General features: G+C 42.1%; 1 protein-coding gene across 3 annotated transcripts in view; it reads right to left on the minus strand.

Moving 5' to 3' along the window:
* LOC124117385 overlaps positions 1-20,492 on the minus strand; it is a 29,231-nt gene extending 8,739 nt beyond the window's left edge. The window contains exons 1-11 of one of the 3 annotated variants that reach the window (XM_046479230.2): positions 20,218-20,490; positions 12,764-12,834; positions 10,749-10,841; positions 7,231-7,541; positions 5,480-5,562; positions 5,243-5,360; positions 3,993-4,067; positions 3,092-3,180; positions 1,626-1,699; positions 1,016-1,089; positions 588-671 (exon numbers count right to left, since the gene is read on the minus strand). In XM_046479230.2, the coding sequence (XP_046335186.2) occupies positions 588-671; positions 1,016-1,089; positions 1,626-1,699; positions 3,092-3,180; positions 3,993-4,067; positions 5,243-5,360; positions 5,480-5,562; positions 7,231-7,541; positions 10,749-10,841; positions 12,764-12,770 (1,008 nt within the window). In that variant the 5' untranslated portion in view covers positions 12,771-12,834; positions 20,218-20,490. Of the gene's footprint in view, positions 1-587; positions 672-1,015; positions 1,090-1,625; positions 1,700-3,091; positions 3,181-3,992; positions 4,068-5,242; positions 5,361-5,479; positions 5,563-7,230; positions 7,542-10,748; positions 10,842-12,763; positions 12,835-20,217 lie in introns of all 3 variants that reach the window. The other 2 variants (XM_046479229.2, XM_046479228.2) reach the window with 2 other exon arrangements.
* Between the last annotated feature and the right edge of the window lie 1,302 nt (positions 20,493-21,794).

Raw genomic sequence — 21,794 nt, forward strand, 5'->3', positions numbered from 1 at the left:
TCAAGGGTACACTTGAATAAACGCACTCAAGTGTACACTTGAATAAACGCACTCAAGTGTACACTTGAATAAACGCACTCAATGGTACACTTGAATAAACGCACTCAAGGGTACACTTGAATAAACGCACTCAAAGGTACACTTAATAAACGCAGTCAAGAGTACACCTTAATAAACGCATGGAAGGGTACATTGAAAAAAACGCTCTCAAGAGTACTCAAAGAAACATTCAAATAAACACTCTCAAGAGTGCACTCAGACAAACACTCACTCAAGAGTACATTCAGACAAACGTTCAGGAGTAGACTTAGACAAACACTCAACAGTACACTGTTCATTAAAAGGGGACTGTGTTCTACGGTCGGCATGGCGTTCACTGCAGATCAAAACGTGTGTGGCTTGTGTATAATGGAGACGGTCTTTCCATGTAATTAGGAAGGTAATTATTTGGTGGACCGATCTATGTAAAACTGAGTCGGCAGACAAATAAAGTGAAAATTGAATATCGAATAACGTCCCGAGCTACGTCTTTCTTTAATACCAGGAGGTGCCCATATTGTTTAACGCTGACGGCGATCCTTACGTACCTCCTCCGTGACCGCGAGGAGCTCCACGTGGGTCTTGGTGATGACGGAGGATTGTCTGGTGGTGCCACTCATGATAGCCAATTCCTGATACACAAGCATACGTAAAACATGACAAATAAGGGGAATTTGTTAGTTAAAAAGGAATACAAACACCAATTATAAAATATATTTATCGCTAATTTATTTTTAATAGCTTGGCTACTGAAGACACCGTTCCACGAAGCGATAAGCGATTGTAACCCTTACGATAATTAAATCGTATAGCTAAACTCGCAGAAATTGAAACCCTTATTAATTTAAGACTATTGTACATATATGTGGGTTCCCAAATGTTAAATGTCGAATGACAACATTGAATAAAGTGCATTTGCGGGTAATTTGTTAACGCGAATAAAGCATGCCATGTTTAGCCTGTCTGATTTTCCTACCCCGAAGCTGTGCCCTCTTGTGAGCTCCACCGCTGTCTTGGCGTATCCACTCTCCTGCAGCACGGCCACCATCACTGAGGAGGGCAAACATATTATCAAAATCGTTAAGGTTTCCGATGTGAGCATGTTTGAATCTACGGAAGCCTTTTAGTGCCATTTGTTTTTTATTTTGTTGAAATTTCAAGATTTTAAGTTGAAATTTCAAGTTAAAATCTTAAAATTCAACTTATTATCTTGAAATTTCAAGATCATTATCTTGAAATTTTAACTTAGTATGTATCTATAAATTTCAAGTTAGTATCTTGAAATTTCAACACAGAATCTTGAAATTTCAACACAGAATCTTGAAATTTCAAGTTAGTATCTTGAAATTTCAAAACAAAAAAACAAACCAAATGGTCCTAAAAGGCTTCCGTACGAATCTCTGCCACATAAAAAAGAAGTCCAAGGTAGTTAGCGAGACAAAAACTCAAGAACCTACATAAACGAATTACTGTAAAGTGATGACACCAAGTGTTCAATCGTACGTCTGCGCATGAACATGTTTGCACGTGTGTGTGAGCGCAGCTGCGCATGTGCGTGTGTGTGTGGGCGAATGCACGCGGTATACCTGTGCCGAAGAGCAGGAAGTAGAAGGATTCGGGTCGATGACGCTGCTTAACAATCATCCGTTTCGCTCCAAATCTGCAGGGGATATACATCATTAAACATCAGTGTCATTCATGGAATGTAATTGTGTAATTTGAAATTACTATCAACTTATGCCATATGTTATTGCATACTTAGGTCCACATGCAATGGTTCTACAACGTATACAGTGAAAACGAGGCTGCATTTCGTGATCTGGCAGTTCGCGTTCACTATCCCGGTCATTTTGTTGAAATTTGTCACCAAACGAGTATAGTCTCGGTGTTGTTACACGCTTACACGTAGTATCCCCAGGCACCTCCACCATTCCCGACTGGGGTGCGTTGCAAAGCGCCAATCGCTTGCAAGCGATGTACAGCGATTCGCCTTACAACAGTGCGCTAACTTTACGCCGCTTGCAAGCGAAACAATCGCTGGCTGAGGTCGCTTCGTTGTCAAACCAAAATGTCGGCTGACTTTGACAGCGAAAGAAGAAATTCTTGACTGGATCAACGAGGAAATGAGCAAAGGCAGCTGACACCCCATCATCCTCAGTCTGCCCTACATCTTCAAAGTAGTCAAAAATTTCATCAGTTCGTCATCGAGCCTCTTCTATTACGTTCTTCATTACGTCAAGGCAACCAAGCGGTAGTTGCGCCGCCATTTTGGAAGAGTGCGCAAGCTCTTCGAACTGTTGCAGACCCCGGGGTGAGCGAGTAAGTTGCTTTCTCTAAGCGATTCGTGGCTTGCAACGCGCCCCAGGTTTTCAGCAACCAATGCTTGTCGTAAGAGGCGACTAACGGGATCGGGTGGTCAGGCTCGCTGACTTGGTTGATGCATGTCATCGTATCCCAATTGCGAGGTCGATGCTCATGGTGTCAATCACTGGAATGTCAGGTCCAGACTCGATTATTTACAGGCCTCCGTCATATAGCTGGAATATTGCTGAGCGCGGCGTTAAACAACCATCAAACAAAACAATTCCCGACTGTGTAAATGTGTACTATGCTGCAAAAGTGAACCGTGTATGATAACCACCTGTTTATAACTCTACGAGGTAAAGACCGCCTCCGTGGTCTTGTGGTAGAGCTTCCGCCCAGAGAGCGGAGGGTTTGGGGTTCGATCCCCGATCGCGTCATACCAAACGACGTTAAAAGATGGTACTTGGTGTTACCCTGTCTGGCGCTCGGCATTAAGGGGCTAAAACAAGGACTGTTCGGCTCGGAGTCAGTATACTGTGTCTGAGTGGGGTGTTCATGTTAAACTGCGGCATGGTATCTCAGTGAGCTAGCACTATAAATCGGCATCAGTCCGGACTAGTACAAGCAGCCACACAAACACACACACGTGCATGCACGTCGCTATATAAGTGCAATAATCTTGGACGCGACGTTAAACCCCATTTCACCTCACCTCTACGACGTAAAATGCCCAGACTATGTAACTCACTCTTGGAAAGTACTGTATCTTGCAAGCTGTTTCTGCATTCTGATTGGTAGGTCTTCTATGGCACCGATTCCCCGCAGAGCTATCATCACCTGAGGGTATTGAGGAGTAAGAAGAACCATCTTGCAGTGGGAGGAACTTTATAATAGACGGGGGTGTATACCACACCTGCTGTTGGACGACGGGTACGCAGAGCGGTGCAAGAGCTCAGTTCATTTGAACTGAATTAACACAATTAATTTACTTTTGAACGTTATTTGAACACGAAGATATTCCTTTTTAATGGATAACAAATTATTTAATGTTTGTCAGTATCTTCCAGGGCTATTTCTCACCCCTTCATCAGGCGAATGTGTTGGTAGCGTCTACTTACGCTATCGATCGCTCGATGTCTGGCCTAGACTCAATTATTTCCAAGCTGCCGTCGTGTAGCTGGAATATTGCTCCTTCCTGGACGGCGTGGATGTTGTCTCACAATTTCGATCACCGGATTGCCCGGTTCAGGCCGATTAATTACAGGCCGCCGGCATATTATAGAATATTATTGAGTGCGGCGTTAAGTAACAAACATCATATTCTTGTAGTAGTGAGCGAGTGTGGTTTTACGCCGCCTCACGGAGGGGGACACCGTAAAAGGGCTTCTCTCACTGTACCCATGTGGGGAAACGAACCCAAGCCTTCGATGTAACAAGTAAACATTTTACAGCCCTCACACATCCGTGTAAGGCCTCCTGGGCCCACTTGCACAAAGTGATCTTAGCGCTAAGACTATCGTAAGCCTATGTTAAAGAATGGGAGTTACGATCATCTTAGCGCTAAGATCGCTTTGTGCAAGTGGGCCCTGGAGTAGTATTGCTTTCAAGATACCGAATTTCAAACTTTATCCTAGTTGGAGTATACCTACATGGTGTATTTCATCCTCTGTCCTGTCGTCTGGGGGCTTGGACAGAATTCTCTGGCCATCCCTAGACATCCGCATCTGACAAAAGCAAGGTTACAGTGACGGTCTAATCAACGTATTTCAGGCCTTGTGATGGTAGTAGTCCTGTGTCCAGCGCACAGGTCACAACTCAGGCAAACATAGGCAGCGTTGGTCACGGAGAGTAGGTGGATGGGTGACAGAGTTCGGCATCCGCTCTATCCACTACACCACGATCCACATTGTGAAGTGACACCAAGACAGTCTCAGGTCTTAGGACCACCGACTGGATACACGAGACAAGTTAGACTGGTACTTCCAGAATGCAAAATTGTTATTCCACGGACAAAGTGCTACAAATCATCGTGAAAACTTCACGGATTGTATACACTATGTTTCTCCAACGCCCGTGAATATATACGGTCGCTTTAAACGCCCGTGAATATATACGGTCGCTTTAAACGCCCGTGGATATATACGGTCGCTTTAAACGACGGCCTGGTTCCAGCGAAAGGCAAACCAACAAGAGATCAGTAGTCTGTCATACAGACCCGGAAACAAATATATATAAAAAGCCCATGTAAGTCTATATTAGTGTTTGTTTGTTGTTTAACGCCGCACTCAGCAATATTCCAGCTAGATGACGGCGGTCTGTAAATAATCGAGTCTGGACCAGAAAATCCAGTGATTGACTTTATGAGCATCGATCCACGCAATTGGGATCGATGACATGCATCAACCAAGTCAGCGAGCCTGACCACCCGATCCAGTTGGTTGCCTTTTACGGCAAACATGGGTTGCTGAAGATCTATTCTAACCCGGATCTTCACGGGTCCTGGGCATGTCTAGATTACAGCATTATCTGAAAATGAAGAGAGTCCCTGGGCTTCTTTTTATCATATTTGTATTAAGATAATTTAACAACTGCTTTTTGTAAGATATTTTAGAGACTAGATGTTAACCTAAGAGATCAGCTCACATCTGCAATGTTTTCCGCTTCGTTTGCAACATATGCAACAGCCTTGTGAATATTGCTCTACACATTGCTTCAATGGCAGGCAATGGTAGGGTTCGCACCATGTCCGTGCGTGGAGTAAGTGTCATATGACTTCCGCGAGTTATAGAGGGTCTCATTTCATAGGATGACTGGAAATAGACACACGCCACCACACGCAAAACAGTCGTGTGTATTAATGAGTACTGGGAGAAAGGAAGTGTTGGTGATGTGTACATACCTGAGTATTGGCCTTATAGTCAGCAGGGTCAAAGAAAATGTAGTGATTCTTGTCAATGCCGAGTGAGGTCTTCTCGATGGTGTCCAGCTGGGCGTAGTAGGGGCTGTTGGAGTCGCTGCTGCAGGGGAAGGATGCATACAGTCACCATCCTATACGTCAGATGTCCTAATTTCATAACAAGAGAATTGTTCACGACGCAAGGGCATACGTATGGAAATGATATAGCAATGTACCTACCTCTCAAGGACACTACATCTACTGAACAGGTGACAGAAGGTTCGAACCACGCGAGCCCACATCCGGAATTTTCCCAGCAGCTTCTGAAGCAGTGATAGATGGAGAACATTAGTTATCTAATTCTATGCAATCTCCACTCCCACTACGGTATGAAGCGGTCAGGGATCGAAACCATAACCTTCTGCTCTCCGAGAACGTTCGTCACATTATTTGGGAACGTATTTTTATATAAAGGTTTTTGATATTTGTTTTGAAACATTCTTTCATCAACTATACTTTGGCGAAAGAAAAGTCGAGCAATTCGTTTAGTGTTTTAGTTTAAACATGTTCTTTTCACCCTTTTAACGTATTTTGGTATGACGAGGCCAGGGATCGAACCCACGATCACATGACTTGGAAACGTATTTTTAAATGTATTTTAATATAAAGGTTTTAGATATTTGTTTTGAAACATTCTTTCATCAACTATACTTCGCCAAAAGAAACGGACTCCGTGGTCTAGTGGTAGAGCGCCCGCCCGTAGAGCGGAAGGTCCGGGGTTCGATCACCGGCCGCGTCATACCAAAAGACGTTAAAAGATGGTACTTGTTGTTACCCTGTCTGGCGCTCGACATTAAGGGGCTAAAACAAGTACTGGTCGGCTCGGAGTCAGTATTCTGTGTCTGAGTGGGGTATCCATGTTAAACTGCGGCATGGTATCTGAGTGGACTAGCACTATAAATCGGCATCAGTCCGGACTAGTACAAGCAGCCACACACACACTTGCATGCACGTCGCTATATAAGTGCAATAATCTTGAACGCGACGTTAAACCCAATTTCACCTCACCTCACCAAAAAAAACCGCCCAGCACTTCGTTTAGTTTTTTTAGTTTAAACATGTTCTATTACCATGAAAAGGATTGGCTATCCCATAGAATTACATGTATGCTCGTATAAATTTTGTATACAGAAATAGAGAAACGTATGTCCTTTACCATTGCTCACTCAAACCTTTTCGTTTTCTTCATAGATGTTTGACTGTACATTCCTAAAATGTTTTCGTGGACGTGATAAGATAAAGTCGCATTGTCAGCTGGTTTTTAGTCGGTATTAACATCAGAAGTATCTTTTGCAACTATCAATAGTGCGTGTATCAGTTCGTTCCTAGCTGATTTAAACAATAGGTTTTCAATGAAAATATTGTCATGTTTTCAAACGTACTGCAGCTTGGAACTTCGTTTAATCTTTTAAATCATTTTTTTAATTCATTATTCCCATGTCTAAATTTTGTATGTATAATGTCAAGTTATGGAAAATGTGGTGCAACTATAGATTTATCTGTTTTTAAACTAGGTTTAAATCGAGAAAAGGTTTCAGAATTGAGCCCATCACTTAAGGCTGTTGTAAGAATCATTCTAACTGCTGCTCTCCGTATGTATCTGGATTTGATGAATCATTTGGCTTTGATTAAGCAACTTGAATATATATAAACAAGTGCCTCAGCCAGTCTCTACCTTGTACTTCGCCTAGTGCCCAACCCTGTCTCACCTTGTGCCTCACCCCGTGTACCGCCCTGTGCCTCACTTCCTGATTCACCTTTACTGTTGCCTCACCCTGTATTTATCACGTGCCTCACCCAGCGCTTCATTCTCCCAGTTCCTCATAAATAACCCAAAGGCTGTCTTTTCCGACTCTTCGTCTCCTGTCATGCCACCACTACATTTAACCACGCCCACGCCCACGCCCACGCCCACGCCCACGCCCACCTACCCTGGCCCTCTCCGCCTCCTCTGTCTCAGTGAGTCTGTCCCGGGGATGCGGCCTTCTCATCCACTGCCTCACTCCCATCGACCCAAGGGGCAGTGAGTTTCTTTTCAGTGACCCGCGGGAACCCCTCCTCGTTGCTCCAGACCCCCTCCGGTCTGACGCACTGAGTATGCTAGACCCTGAGAGGCTTTGGTTGGATGACCCCCTCCTCATGGGTAGAGCCTGGGGGATAGACAGCTGCTGCTTGGACATGGCCAGTCCCACAACTGTGTGTTGAAGCTGTCGGCTCACCTGTCTGCCCTCATCCTCCTTACCTGCAGGTGTAACGTGAGCAGGACTTAGGGTCGTAATGTGAACAACATGACATACTGACGAAAACAAGATGCGACCGAGGATCCCTGGTTTGCCTTTATATACCGAAAAACGTTTTAGTTCATTTTATTATGTTGCTATGTCATACATGCATACATTAATGTAACGGTGTACGCCACTAAAACACGCACCTGCAACTAACGTCTGGTGATGGTCACCACTAAAACACGCACCTGCAACTAACGTCTAGTGATGGGCACCACTAAAACACGCACCTGCAACTAACGTCTGGTGATGGTCACCACTCAAACACGCACCTGCAACTAACGTCTGGTGATGGGCACCATTAAAACATTCCAGGGTAACAAACGTCTGGTGATGATCACCGCTAAACCACTCACCTGCAACTAACGTCTGATGTGGATCACTGCTAAACACGTCAGGGTAACAAACGTCTGGTGATGATCACCACTTAATCACTCACCTGCAACTAACGTCTGATGGTGATCACCACTTAACCACTCACCTGTAACTAACGTCTGATGGTGATCACCACTTAACCACTCACCTGTAACTAACGTCTGATGTGGATCACTGCTAAACACGTCAGGGTAACAAACGTCTGGTGATGATCACCACTAAACCACTCACCTGAAACTAACGTCTGATGGTGATCACCACTTAACCACTCACCTGTTACTAACGTCTGGTGATGATCACAACTAAACCACGCACCTGTAACTAACGTCTGGTGATGGGCACCATTAAAACATGCCAGGGTAACAAACGTCTGATGATGATCACCACTTAACCACTCACCTGTAACTAACGTCTGGTTGTGATCACAACTTAACCACTCACCTGTTACTTACGTCTGATGTGGATCACTACTAAAACACGCCAGGGCAACAAACGTCTGGTGATGATCACTACTAAAACACGCACCTGCAACTAACGTCTGGTTATGATCACAACTGAACCACGCACCTGTAACTAACGTCTGGTTGTGATCACAACTAAACCACGCACCTGTAACTAACGTCTGATGTGGATCACTACTAAAACACGCCAGGGCAACAAACGTCTGGTGATGATCACTACTAAAACAAGCACCTGCAACTAACGTCTGGTTATGATCACAACTAAACCACGCACCTGCAACTAACGTCTGGTTATGATCACAACTAAACCACGCACCTGCAACTAACGTCTGGTTATGATCGCCACGAAATCACGCACCTGCAACTAACGTCTGATGATGACCACCACAAAACCACTCACCTGTAACTAACGTCTGGTGATGATCACAACTAAACCACGCGCCAGCAACTAACGTCTGACGGTGATCACCACTTAACCACTCACCTGTAACTAACGTCTGATGTGGATCACTGCTAAACACGTCAGGGTAACAAACGTCTGGTGATGATCACCACTAAACCACTCACCTGAAACTAACGTCTGATGGTGATCACCACTTAACCACTCACCTGTTACTAACGTCTGGTGATGGTCACCACTCAAACACGCACCTGCAACTAACGTCTGGTGATGGGCACCATTAAAACATTCCAGGGTAACAAACGTCTGGTGATGATCACCGCTAAACCACTCACCTGCAACTAACGTCTGATGTGGATCACTGCTAAACACGTCAGGGTAACAAACGTCTGGTGATGATCACCACTTAATCACTCACCTGCAACTAACGTCTGATGGTGATCACCACTTAACCACTCACCTGTAACTAACGTCTGATGGTGATCACCACTTAACCACTCACCTGTAACTAACGTCTGATGTGGATCACTGCTAAACACGTCAGGGTAACAAACGTCTGGTGATGATCACCACTAAACCACTCACCTGAAACTAACGTCTGATGGTGATCACCACTTAACCACTCACCTGTTACTAACGTCTGGTGATGATCACAACTAAACCACGCACCTGTAACTAACGTCTGGTGATGGGCACCATTAAAACATGCCAGGGTAACAAACGTCTGATGATGATCACCACTTAACCACTCACCTGTTACTAACGTCTGATGTGGATCACTACTAAACCACGCCAGGTCAACAAACGTCTGGTGATGATCACTACTAAAACACGCACCTGCAACTAACGTCTGGTTATGATCACAACTGAACCACGCACCTGCAACTAACGTCTGGTTGTGATCACAACTAAACCACGCACCTGTAACTAACGTCTGATGTGGATCACTACTAAAACACGCCAGGGCAACAAACGTCTGGTGATGATCACTACTAAAACACGCACCTGCAACTAACGTCTGGTTATGATCACAACTAAACCACGCACCTGCAACTAACGTCTGGTTACGATCACAACTAAACCACGCACCTGCAACTAACGTCTGGTTATGATCGCCACGAAATCACGCACCTGCAACTAACGTCTGATGATGACCACCACAAAACCACTCACCTGTAACTAACGTCTGGTGATGATCACAACTAAACCACGCGCCAGCAACTAACGTCTGACGGTGATCACCACAAAACCACTCACTGTAACTAACGTCTAATGATGATCACAATTAAACCTCTCACCTGTAACTAACGTCTGATGGTGATCACCACAAAACCACTCACCTGTAACTAACGTCTAATGATGATCACAATTAAACCTCTCACCTGTAACTCACGTCTGATGATGATCACTACTAAACCACGCACCTGCAACTAACGTCTGGTTATGATCACAACTAAACCACGCATCTGCAACTAACGTCTGGTTATGATCACAACTAAACCACGCACCTGCAACTAACGTCTGGTTATGATCGCCACGAAATCACGCACCTGCAACTAACGTCTGATGATGACCACCACAAAACCACTCACCTGTAACTAACGTCTGGTGATGATCACAACTAAACCACGCGCCAGCAACTAACGTCTGACGGTGATCACCACAAAACCACTCACCTGTAACTAACGTCTAATGATGATCACAATTAAACCTCTCACCTGTAACTAACGTCTGATGGTGATCACCACAAAACCACTCACCTGTAACTAACGTCTAATGATGATCACAATTAAACCTCTCACCTGTAACTCACGTCTGATGATGATCACTACTAAACCACGCACCTGCAACTAACGTCTGGTTATGATCACAACTAAACCACGCACCTGCAACAAACGTCTGGTGATGATCATCACTAAATCACGCACCTGCACGCAGTTCCTGGCGAAGACGTTGATGTGACGGCAATATGTTAGGCAGGGTAGATCTCTCCCGAATGTTCTTGTTATAACGCTGGATAGCTGAACACAAAAATTGCCCTATCAATATGACACTAATGTAAATCGCAGCTTTATGGACATGGGGAGTTTTTCAAGATGTAAAGTCATTACTATTGCATTCAGTAGTATATATCCAGATATTAGCGTCAAGCTAAGGATACATTGAAACTGATTTAATCATATTAAGTAATTCATAGTGTCCTTTATAATTCTAATTTGTACTTTCAAATATAAAGTTCAGTGAAATAGATCAATGCTCAATCATACCTGATTTTACAAATTTTATTAATTCTTTTCCAAGAAAGCTAAATACATTTTGCCTTAAGATGTATATTTGAGAATTAATTTTAAAGTACAATGAAGAACATTATAGCCTACGCGAGCAGGACATACAATAACCGCTCATGTTAATAGAACGAGAAGTCCTTGGAACATGGACCGGTAGGTCGGTTATATAGCGAGTCACTCATAATGTTACTACAGGGATATCCCGTTAATCCTGGGGGTAAAATTCTCAGTAAAACCTTCCGGATTAACACATGTCCTGATTGCAGGGCCATTGTCATAGAATTCATTTCTTGTGCATATTAGACATTTCTAACAGGTACCGTTCGTGAAGCGGGGTCCCACTAAAAACATGTTTTGCAATTCGCTATAAAAAAAACCAACTTTAAACAATATCAATAATCATGATAATCATAGAAATAAAAATAACACAGTAAGAAATTGATTGTCCAAATATATTCGCCACACAGACGCATGATCACAAAGCATCTACCATATTTATACCCCTGTCAACAGGTCAGTCTGCATGCATACTGATTTCTCAGCTCCCTGGGCAGTATACAATATGCTCATATTCACCAGTTAAAAATAAACCAACAAACCTAAGTTCAAGGGGTTTAGTCAAACATGTCTGTATATTAGGAACATACTGTTACATATTCTACTAACCTACCTGTTAAGATATTTAACGCTTGTATATGCATAAATCCATCATACTACTGTGACCTCAGCTGACAATACCCGTTGTGGCCGCCCGACCCAACTCACAGTAGCCCCTTCACAGTCGCCCATAAATACCACGTCTATTGGTAGCCCTGCTTAATTATTTTATTGATGCCGTGACCTGGTTAAGGTAAGTAATATACATACACTTACTCTTGTATTGTCCTGAGCGTGAGCGAGCAGTCAGTGCACGGATTCTCTTGTATTACCTTATTGTTTAACAACCACGTCAATTGAATGTCGAATCTATGTAAAGTCACTACACAAAAAGTACATTCCGATTTCAATAAGTTTTTCTAGTGTGTTCGTTATATATAAAACAAAATATAGTTAAGTAGAAGTGAAGACATTTAGAAGTGATACACATAAAGATGACTCGCCTGAGGAAGAAGTATTGTTGGGGTCCTCATAATAAAGAAGACCGCCTCCGTGGTCTAGTGGTAGAACGTCCACCCGGAGAGCGGAAGCTCCGGGGTTCGATCCCCGACCGCGTCATACCAAAAGACGTTAAACGATCGATGGTACTTGTTGTTACCCTGTCTGGCCCTCGGCATTAAGGGGCTAAAACAAGGACTGGTCGGCTCGGAGTCAGTATACTGTGTCTGAGTGGGGTTTTCATGTTAAACTGCGACATGGAATCTCAGTGTGCTAGCACTATAAATCGGCATTAGTCCGGACTAGCACACACATACACGTGCATGCATTTAAGTGCAATAATCTTGGACGCGACGTTAAACCTCACCTCGTAATAAAGAAGTTGACATCCATAAATTATCTTCCTTATGTGTATCACACTCTAAATGCCTTTCAAAGACTTAACTATTTTTTTGCTTATATATAACGAACACACTTGAAAAACCAACGAAAATCGGATAAAAAATTCTCGTCCTAAAAAACATAGTTTATCGACAATTTTGACGCATTTAGTCGATTACCTTGCATGTTGGTAGGCTGAATTGTTCATCCAGTTAGGCAGTGTCGAATCGTTCTATCAGTGAAACGTCTCCTGGGAGTGTATAACTATGTATAAATCTCAGCTCTCGTTTTTAATAATATCACAATAAACACAACTCAAAATAACAACACGGCATATACCCTTGATCGCGTCCACACTGAGTTAATGTGTAGGATAAATGTTAAAGTTAATCTCACAATGAAATCCCGTTCTATGAACAAAACACCTATAATCTAGGTTCTCCTCTGCTTGTGACAGTCCATGTTCCCTCAGTGTTAACATTTTAGCAATTTATGTTTCTGCTTAGACTGTGCGTCGACTGAACGTTCAATATTCTTTGATCTCCCGGGTAATCTTCCTAATTCTATAAGTAAATACAGACTAAGAATAAAGAGGACGGTATTCATGGTTAACGTTAAATGGCTTAAGTAAATTTGTTTCTCTCAGCCAGTCGTGGGTTAAATATTGCCAGATAGTATAAGTATATAAAGTCCGAGCCTGCTCACAAAGATATCTGACCGGTGAAGATCCGGGGTAGAATTGGTCTTCAGTAACCCATGCTTGTCGTAAAAGGCGACTATGCTTGTCGTACGAGACTAACGGAATCGGGTGGTCAGGCTCGCTGACTTGGTTGATGCATGCCATCGTATCCCAATTGCGAGGATCGATGCTCATGATGTCAATTACTGTATTGTCTGGTCCAGACTCGATTATTTACAGACCCCCGTCATATAGCTGGAATATTGCTGAGAGCGGCGTTAAACAACAAACAAACACACAATATGATCAGCAATACAATTTAGGATATCACGAAATAATTAAAAATATGATGAAGCATATTCATGATATCTTGAAAAGAATTACTTACCTCTTAAATTAATGATATCATAATATGATTTAAAGATATAAATAATTAAAAGATATTTGTAATTTACACAACCCTATGTCAAGTTTTATGAACTGAAGAAGATTTGTGTCGGTAATTGTGCCTTTGGACATGTGCTTACACTTACATGCTACACTTACATGCTACACTTACATGTTACACTTACATGCTACACTTACATGCTACACATACATGCTACACATACATGCTACACATACATGCTACACTTACATGCTACACTTACATGCTACACTTACATGCTACACTTACATGCTACACTTACATGCTACACTTACATGTTACACTTACATGCTACACTTACATGCTACACTTACATGCTACACTTACATGTTACACTTACATGCTACACTTACATGCTACACTTACATGCTACACTTACATGTTACACTTACATGCTACACTTACATGCTACACTTACATGTTACACTTACATGCTACACTTACATGCTACACTTACATGTTACACTTACATGCTACACTTACATGCTATACTTACATGCTACACTTACATGTTACACTTACATGTTACACTTACATGTTACACTTACATGCTACACTTACATGCTACACTTACATGTTACACTTACATGTTACACTTACATGCTACACTTACATGCTATACTTACATGTTACACTTACATGTTACACTTACATGCTACACTTACATGCTACACTTACATTTTGCACTTACATGCTACACTTACATGTTACACTTACATGTTACACTTACATTTCAACAGATGACAGGACAAGTAGCCCTTAAACACTGAATATATGTCATAAAGAAGTTGTTATCCATAAGGTTCCTTGTCACAACTATATCCAACTTCTAAATGCTCCTGAAGACTCTCACATGTGCATTAGTTATTCAACATTAAAGGGGGATTACATTCAACAGTCCAGTGACGATTTCCAGCTTTTTAGGGGCAGGAGTCGCCCGGTCGCCTCAGGCGCCGCGATTCGCTGTGCAGAGTTGCGTCCCTTGGACATGACCGAAACCTATGATTGTGGGTTCGAATCCCGGTTCGACCCGATTATGTTTCTAGATTTGACAGCACCATACCCGTGCTCGTGGGTTTCACCAAATTGGAAAACGTCTGAGATCTGCACGTGCTTTCTTCCAACATGAAACTGACACGACGTGATATAACTGGAATACTGTTCAAAGCGGCGATAAACCGCACTCACTCATTCAATCACTCACTCACCCCACTCACTAACTCACTCACTCAAGTCTTGATCAAGACGTTGCTCTGAGTGAGTGAGTGAGTGAGTGAGGTTTTACGCCGCTTTTAGCAATATTCCAGCAATATCACGGCGGGGGACACCAGAAATGGGCTTCACGCATTGTACCCATGTCGGGATTCGAACCCTGGTCTTCGGCCTGACGAGCGAACGCTTTAACCCCTAGGCTACCCGACCGCCCCGTTGCTCTGAGTGACCTGTGTCAAACCACGGTATGGTAAGTGTGAAATAAGGGTACCATTGTACATATAAACTTGATTGTGGGTTCGAATCCCGGTTCGCCCCAATTATGTTTCTAGGTTTGTCAGCACCATACCCGTGCTCGTGGGTTTCACCGAAGTGGTACACGTCTGAGACCTGCATCACTTCGGGCTTTCCTCCCACATGAAGCTGACACGCCGCGATATAACTGGAATACTGTTAAAAGCGGCGTTAAACCCAACTCACTCACTCACTCACATATAAACTGCCACACTGGTGTACACAACTTGAGATCATTTATGACTTAAATCAAATATCCGGGGACTGCCTACTGGCCTGAGCCTAGCCGCCCTTTAAGTTGACATTAAATGTAGCTATGGATATACAATATAAATACATGCAGATAACAAAAGCACAGATTTTTAGTGATCCATTCAAATAGCTTTTCAACGCTAATTTGCCCGTAACAGACATGGGATCTGTTTCGTTGGATAATAGAAACAGGTTGTTCCCTTGCGTTGCCGTTATACATTTTTGCGAGATACTTTCAGTTAAGATGTGTATGCAGTAAAGTGTTTCCATTGTGACGTACATGGGTCACGTGATACATTAGATCTTCCAGCCTTCTAGGGTGCCTCGATGACTATTTTGAAAACACCAAAATAATTCACATACATTTCCCAAAGATTAGTTACAATGGTCCTTAGATAGAGTGAACTATCATTAGTTTGTGGATGTATGATTTCACGACGAGTAAATATTGTTAACAGAAGAAAGGTGTGTGCCCTTAACAAATAGCTGGCATGGTCTAGTTTCATGGCGGATACTGCCATCTTCCCGAGGCTAGGGAGTTAACTGACTATAAAAGTCCAGTTTCCACAATTGCCAGGCTGAAATTATGGAGTTATATTTTGTCTGGACTAACGAGTCTATGCATAGTCCAATCAAAATCGCGCAACGAAATTAACATCCAATTCGAAATCTGCTGTGCAGAGTCCGGCCGATTGCAGGATGTGCAAAGCATGGGTGCCGCCAACTGGCGGAAAAAGATATTTTCCGAATCTCTTTATGTTTTTAATCAAGATGATCACGTGATTTAAAGCACTTCACGAAGTTAGCTTGGTTTAATTATAATATAGATCTTGATTATCGATCAGATCGTCTTGACTGGGCGCCGCCATTTTGTTTGAAGCAAATGCAAGTGATATATAGGATGTTGAATCCGATTGGACAGTAGGAGGGACATAGAAGGGACAGAACTTATAATAGCCACTGGCCACGATCGAATCTAGAAATTCCAGCCTATATCGGCAAGGTTGGAAACTGGACTTTTAGTCAGTTAACTCCCTTGCCTCGGGAAGATGGATACTGCAAGAGGATGTCCACGCCTCCCCAACAAGTCCTGTAGCGTTTAAGTTACCAGAGAGCATGCACGTGTGCACAGCAAGATGTGTAGTGTTTAAGTTTTCTTTCAAGTCGTGTAGCGTTTAAGTTACCAGATAACATGCACGTGTGCACAGCAAGGCTTGTGGTGTTTGAGTTTTCTTTCAAGGCGTGTAAGTGAGTGAGTGAGTATGGTTTGACGCCACTTTTAGCAATATTCCAGCAATATCACGGCTTAAGTTACCAGATAACATGCACGTGTGCACAACAAGACTTGTAGTGTTTGAGTTTTCTTTCAAGGCGTGTAGCGTTTAAGTTACCAGGTAACATGCACGTGTGCACAGCAAGGTGTCTAGTGTTTACGTTTTCTTTCAAGGCGTGTAGTGTTTAAGTGAGTGAGTGAGTGAGTGAGTGAGTGAGAGAGTGATTGAGTATGGTTTTGCGCCGCTTTTAGCAATATTCCAGCAATATCACGGCTTAAGTTACCAGAAAACATGCACGTGTGCACAACAAGACTTGTAGTGTTTGAGTTTTCTTTCAAGGCGTGTAGCGTTTAAGTTACCAGATAACATGCACGTGTGCACAGCAAGGTGTCTAGTGTTTAAGTTTTCTTTAAAGGCGTGTAAGTGAGTGAGTGAGTATGGTTTTGCGCCAATATTCTAGCAATACTTTAGCAATATTCCAGCAATATCACGGCTTAAGTTACCAGATAACATGCACGTGTGCACAGCAAGGCGTGTAGTGTTTAAATTACCAGCAAGGCGTGTAGTGTTTAAGTTACCAGCAAGGCGTGTAGTGTTTAAGTTACCAGCAAGGCGTGTAGTGTTCATGTTTTCCAGCAAGGCGTGTAGTGTTTATGTTTTCCAGCAAGGCGTGTAGTGTTTAAGTTACCAGCAAGACATGTAGTGTTTAAGTTACCAGCAAGGCGTGTAGAGTTTATGTTTTCCAGCAAGGCGTGTAGTGTTTATGTTTTCCAGCAAGGCGTGTAGAGTTTAAGTTACCAGCAAGGCGTGTAGTGTTTATGTTTTCCAGCAAGGCGTGTAGTGTTTATGTTTTCCAGCAAGGCGTGTAGTGTTTATGTTTTCCAGCAAGGCGTGTAGTGTTTAAGTTACCAGCAAGGCGTGTAGAGTTTAAGTTACCAGCAAGGCGTGTAGTGTTTAAGTTACCAGCAAGGCGTGTAGTGTTTAAGTTACCAGCAAGGCGTGTAGTGTTTAAGTTACCAGCAAGGCGTGTAGAGTTTAAGTTACCAGCAAGGCGTGTAGTGTTTATGTTTTCCAGCAAGGCGTGTAGTGTTTATGTTTTCCAGCAAGGCGTGTAGTGTTTATGTTTTCCAGCAAGGCGTGTAGTGTTTATGTTTTCCTGCAAGGCGTGTAGTGTTTAAGTTACCAGCAAGGCGTGTAGTGTTTAAGTTACCAGCAAGGCGTGTAGAGTTTAAGTTACCAGCAAGGCGTGTAGTGTTTAAGTTACCAGCAAGGCGTGTAGTGTTTATGTTTTCCAGCAAGGCGTGTAGTGTTTAAGTTACCAGCAAGGCGTGTAGTGTTTAAGTTACCAGCAAGGCGTGTAGCGTTTAAGTTACTAGCAAGGCGTGTAGTGTTTAAATTACCAGCAAGGCGTGTAGTGTTTATGTTTTCCTGCAAGGCGTGTAGTGTTTAAGTTACCAGCAAGGCGTGTAGTGTTTAAGTTACCAGCAAGGCGTGTAGTGTTTACGTTACCAGCAAGGCGTGTAGTGTTTATATTTCCAGCAAGGCGTGTAGTGTTTAAGTTACCAGCAAGGCGTGTAGTGTTTACGCTACCAGCAAGGCGTGTAGTGTTTATGTTTTCCAGCAAGGCGCGTAGTCTTTAGTCGGCAGGGGGCATGGGGTTGGTCCTCCGCTTAACGGGGCAGGTAACAACGCATATGTATTTCTGTCCATGCTGAGTAGATGGAAGGCTGGACGGGGAAATCCCCCTGGATCCGCAGGGTAAATGTTGTCATTGACATAACTCCGTCTCGCAGCTGTGAAGACATGTTTACCCCGCAGCTTACACGCGTCTTGTGCTCCCACCCAGGTAAAGCCTCTCTTTAATTAAGCGCTTAGAGGACTTGTCAGCATTCATAACAGCGTGGGTACTCACTTAGAGAACTTATTTTCTTTGTATGTCCCCGAACTTCTTAAATCGTCACAAGCAGGCTAGGAAGTGTTTTGTTATGAATTAAATTTTCGTCATGATAACCAGAATGTTTGTGGATAGACAATTATCAACCGAACCACAGTCACTTATGCATGCATGTATAGTAAGACTCGTGGGATCTGCCAGAGGTTATTTAAGTAGTAATAAGTAGTAATCCGGCAAAATATCAAATGATTATATACAATGTAATAACAATGGCATCATACGCTCACTATTGTTCAAAAATAACTATATATCGCGAACTAGAGAAAAGCAATATACACACTAATCATACAACATACCAAGAACTAGGGAAAATATAACCATATACCACGCACTAGCCACATTCAACAATGCTCCTGTTATTATGCACACTATTATATACCAGTGATAATATTATCAGTGTGACCAAAATATCGATAGAATTGGACTTACGAATGACATCTTTTCGTTCTTTCCACACATTTTTTAAAATTTTCAGTTAAGCAACGCCAGCGACTGAAGATTCAATTATCACATGCCTGATCAACAAGCTTAATGTCCTGATACTTCTTTAACGACATTAGATCCTTTCAACAACAAAAAAAAAACCGCCAGTTAAGCTTGACAAAAACAGAACGTGTTATTTATACTATTCAAAAGATTTTAAAAAGTTAAAATAGACCCGATTCTTTCATATTACTATAACAGCCATGACATATTAACTATAGTAATGTGAAAGTATCGGGTCTTTTTCCACTTCTTCTAGGTATATTTACATACAATACATAGGTGGCAAGATTATGTAAATAGTAAGTGAATTAATACGCGAATATACGGAAGCCTTTTAGGGCCATTTGTTTTTTTTAAAATTTGTTCGATACTATCTTGTAATTTCAGGATACTTAGTTGAAATTTCAAGAAACTAAGTTGAAATTTCAAGATACTATCTTGAAATTTCAAGATACAGAAGTTGAAATTTCAAGATACAAAAGTTGAAATTTCAAGATAGAGAAGTTGAAATGTCAAGATATTAAGTTGAAATTTCATGATAGTATCTTGAAATTTCAACTTAGTAATTTCAAGATACTAAGTTGAAATTTCAAGAAACTAAGTTGAAATTTCAAGATACAGAAGTTGAAATTTCAAGATACAAAAGTTGAAATTTCAAGATAGAGAAGTTGAAATGTCAAGATATTAAGTTGAAATTTCATGATAGTATCTTGAAATTTCAACTTAGTAATTTCAAGATACTAAGTTGAAATTTCAAGATACTAAGTTGAAATTTCAAGATACTAAGTTGAAATTTCAAGATAGTATCGAAAAAAACAAACAACAAATGGCCCTAAAAGGCTTCCGTACGAATATCATGTAGACTTTCGCATTTTATGCCAATATTAACACAGACTGCTGACAAGGAGGTATATCTGATACAGAGAGATCGACCACAGGTGTGGATGTTGATAACGTATGAGGCACGCTAGATCCAAGATAAGGTCGTGTATAGTTCCGGTATAATTTACTGTTACAAGTATCAGAAGAAAACCACAAAAAGTATTCAAACTTACCCGACCATTCACAGCAGATATCCATGCTACCTTTCCGCCACGAAACACTACACAGTACCTCCAATTCCAGCTTTCTGACAGGACCTTCGTAGTCTGGTATGAAATCACTTATTTGTACTAAGACATCGGACTCTTTGTTCCAGCGCTCGACAAATCTAAGGTATGTAAGTGCCACCGTGTTCATATCTCTTAAATCCTACAGTTGACAAAAGCATGATATTGAGATCAGTAGACGGAGCCAAGTTGCACGCCCACTGTTGAGTGCACGTGCTGCATGTCAGCCATTTTGTCATGCGCAATCCGTTGGTAGCTAGGTTGCGGCCGAGTGGAGAAGGGTGAAATGCCCCCTGTGTTCGATGAGAATTTCAAACCTCGCACTCGTATATCATCGTTTCAATTGAGTGTAATAACGATGGAGCTTATAAAGTGCTTGGGGATTTACGGCTTTTGTGGTCGCTGATAAAACTAGGCGTGCAAATACACTCATCTGAGCTCATATACACAAGAAATCTCAAGACTAAAACAACAGGACAGGGAATCGCAACTCAGGGAGACGCACAGACGTAATCCTAGTCAGATAAGCAAATCCCGTGCAAGTCATAAATAGTCGGGACAACTTTGTTCCAAATAATGCATTTTGTGACCACATACAAGTGAAAGATAAATGCAAGTTTATGTTTGTTGTTTACCGTCGCATTCAGCAATATTCCAACTATAGGACCGCGATCTGTAAAACTTTAATAATCTTGTCTGGACCAGACAATCCAGGCAATGAAATCATGAGCATCGATCCACCGTAATGGAAACAATGACAATCAAATCACCATTCGATTCACTCGATCTCCTCTTACAATCCTGAGGATGCTGAGACCGCCTCCGTGGTACAGTGATAGAGCGGCTGCCCGGAGTGCCGAATGTCGGTGGTTCGAACCTCTGGTTGCGTCATACCGAAAGATTGTACTTTTGTTACCTAGGGGGGAAATAAAACAAGGACTGGTCGGCTTGGAGTATAAGACCGGCACTTTAAACCCGGCATTGCTCCGGATTAGTACAAGGTACACACGCGCGCATGAACGTCTGTATATAAGTGCAATAATCTTGAACGCAACGTTAAACCCCATTTCACCCCGCGCTCATATGATGCTGGGAGGAGGATATATTCATAATAAGTGTTCAAAACAAAAGCTTGTACATCCAGCCTTATTAGGCTTTTGAGACACATTAAAATAAAAGTGTATCCATTGTGAAATAATAATTTATAAAAAAATAATAATAATACTATACAAAAAAAAGAAGTAAATAGATAATAAATAAATAAAAGTATAAATTAAAAAATAAGGAGAAATAAATAAATAAAATTAATAATAAATAAATTAATAAATTCAATATAATATACATATAATATATATATACAATACTAATAATAGTCTGGTTGTTGTCAGATTTTCATTTTTGTGGAAGCCTCGGTGGCTGAGTTGGTTTGATCGCTGACTTTGATTCTGGCGATTAGGCGCCTCACTCGGGCAGTGTGGTTTCCAATCCAGGATAGGACTCAAACCCAAAACGTACGAAAATAT

Source organism: Haliotis rufescens, unplaced genomic scaffold (assembly GCF_023055435.1).
Source record: "Haliotis rufescens isolate VD_foot unplaced genomic scaffold, xgHalRufe1.0.p SCAF_22, whole genome shotgun sequence".
NCBI lineage: Eukaryota > Metazoa > Mollusca > Gastropoda > Lepetellida > Haliotidae > Haliotis > Haliotis rufescens.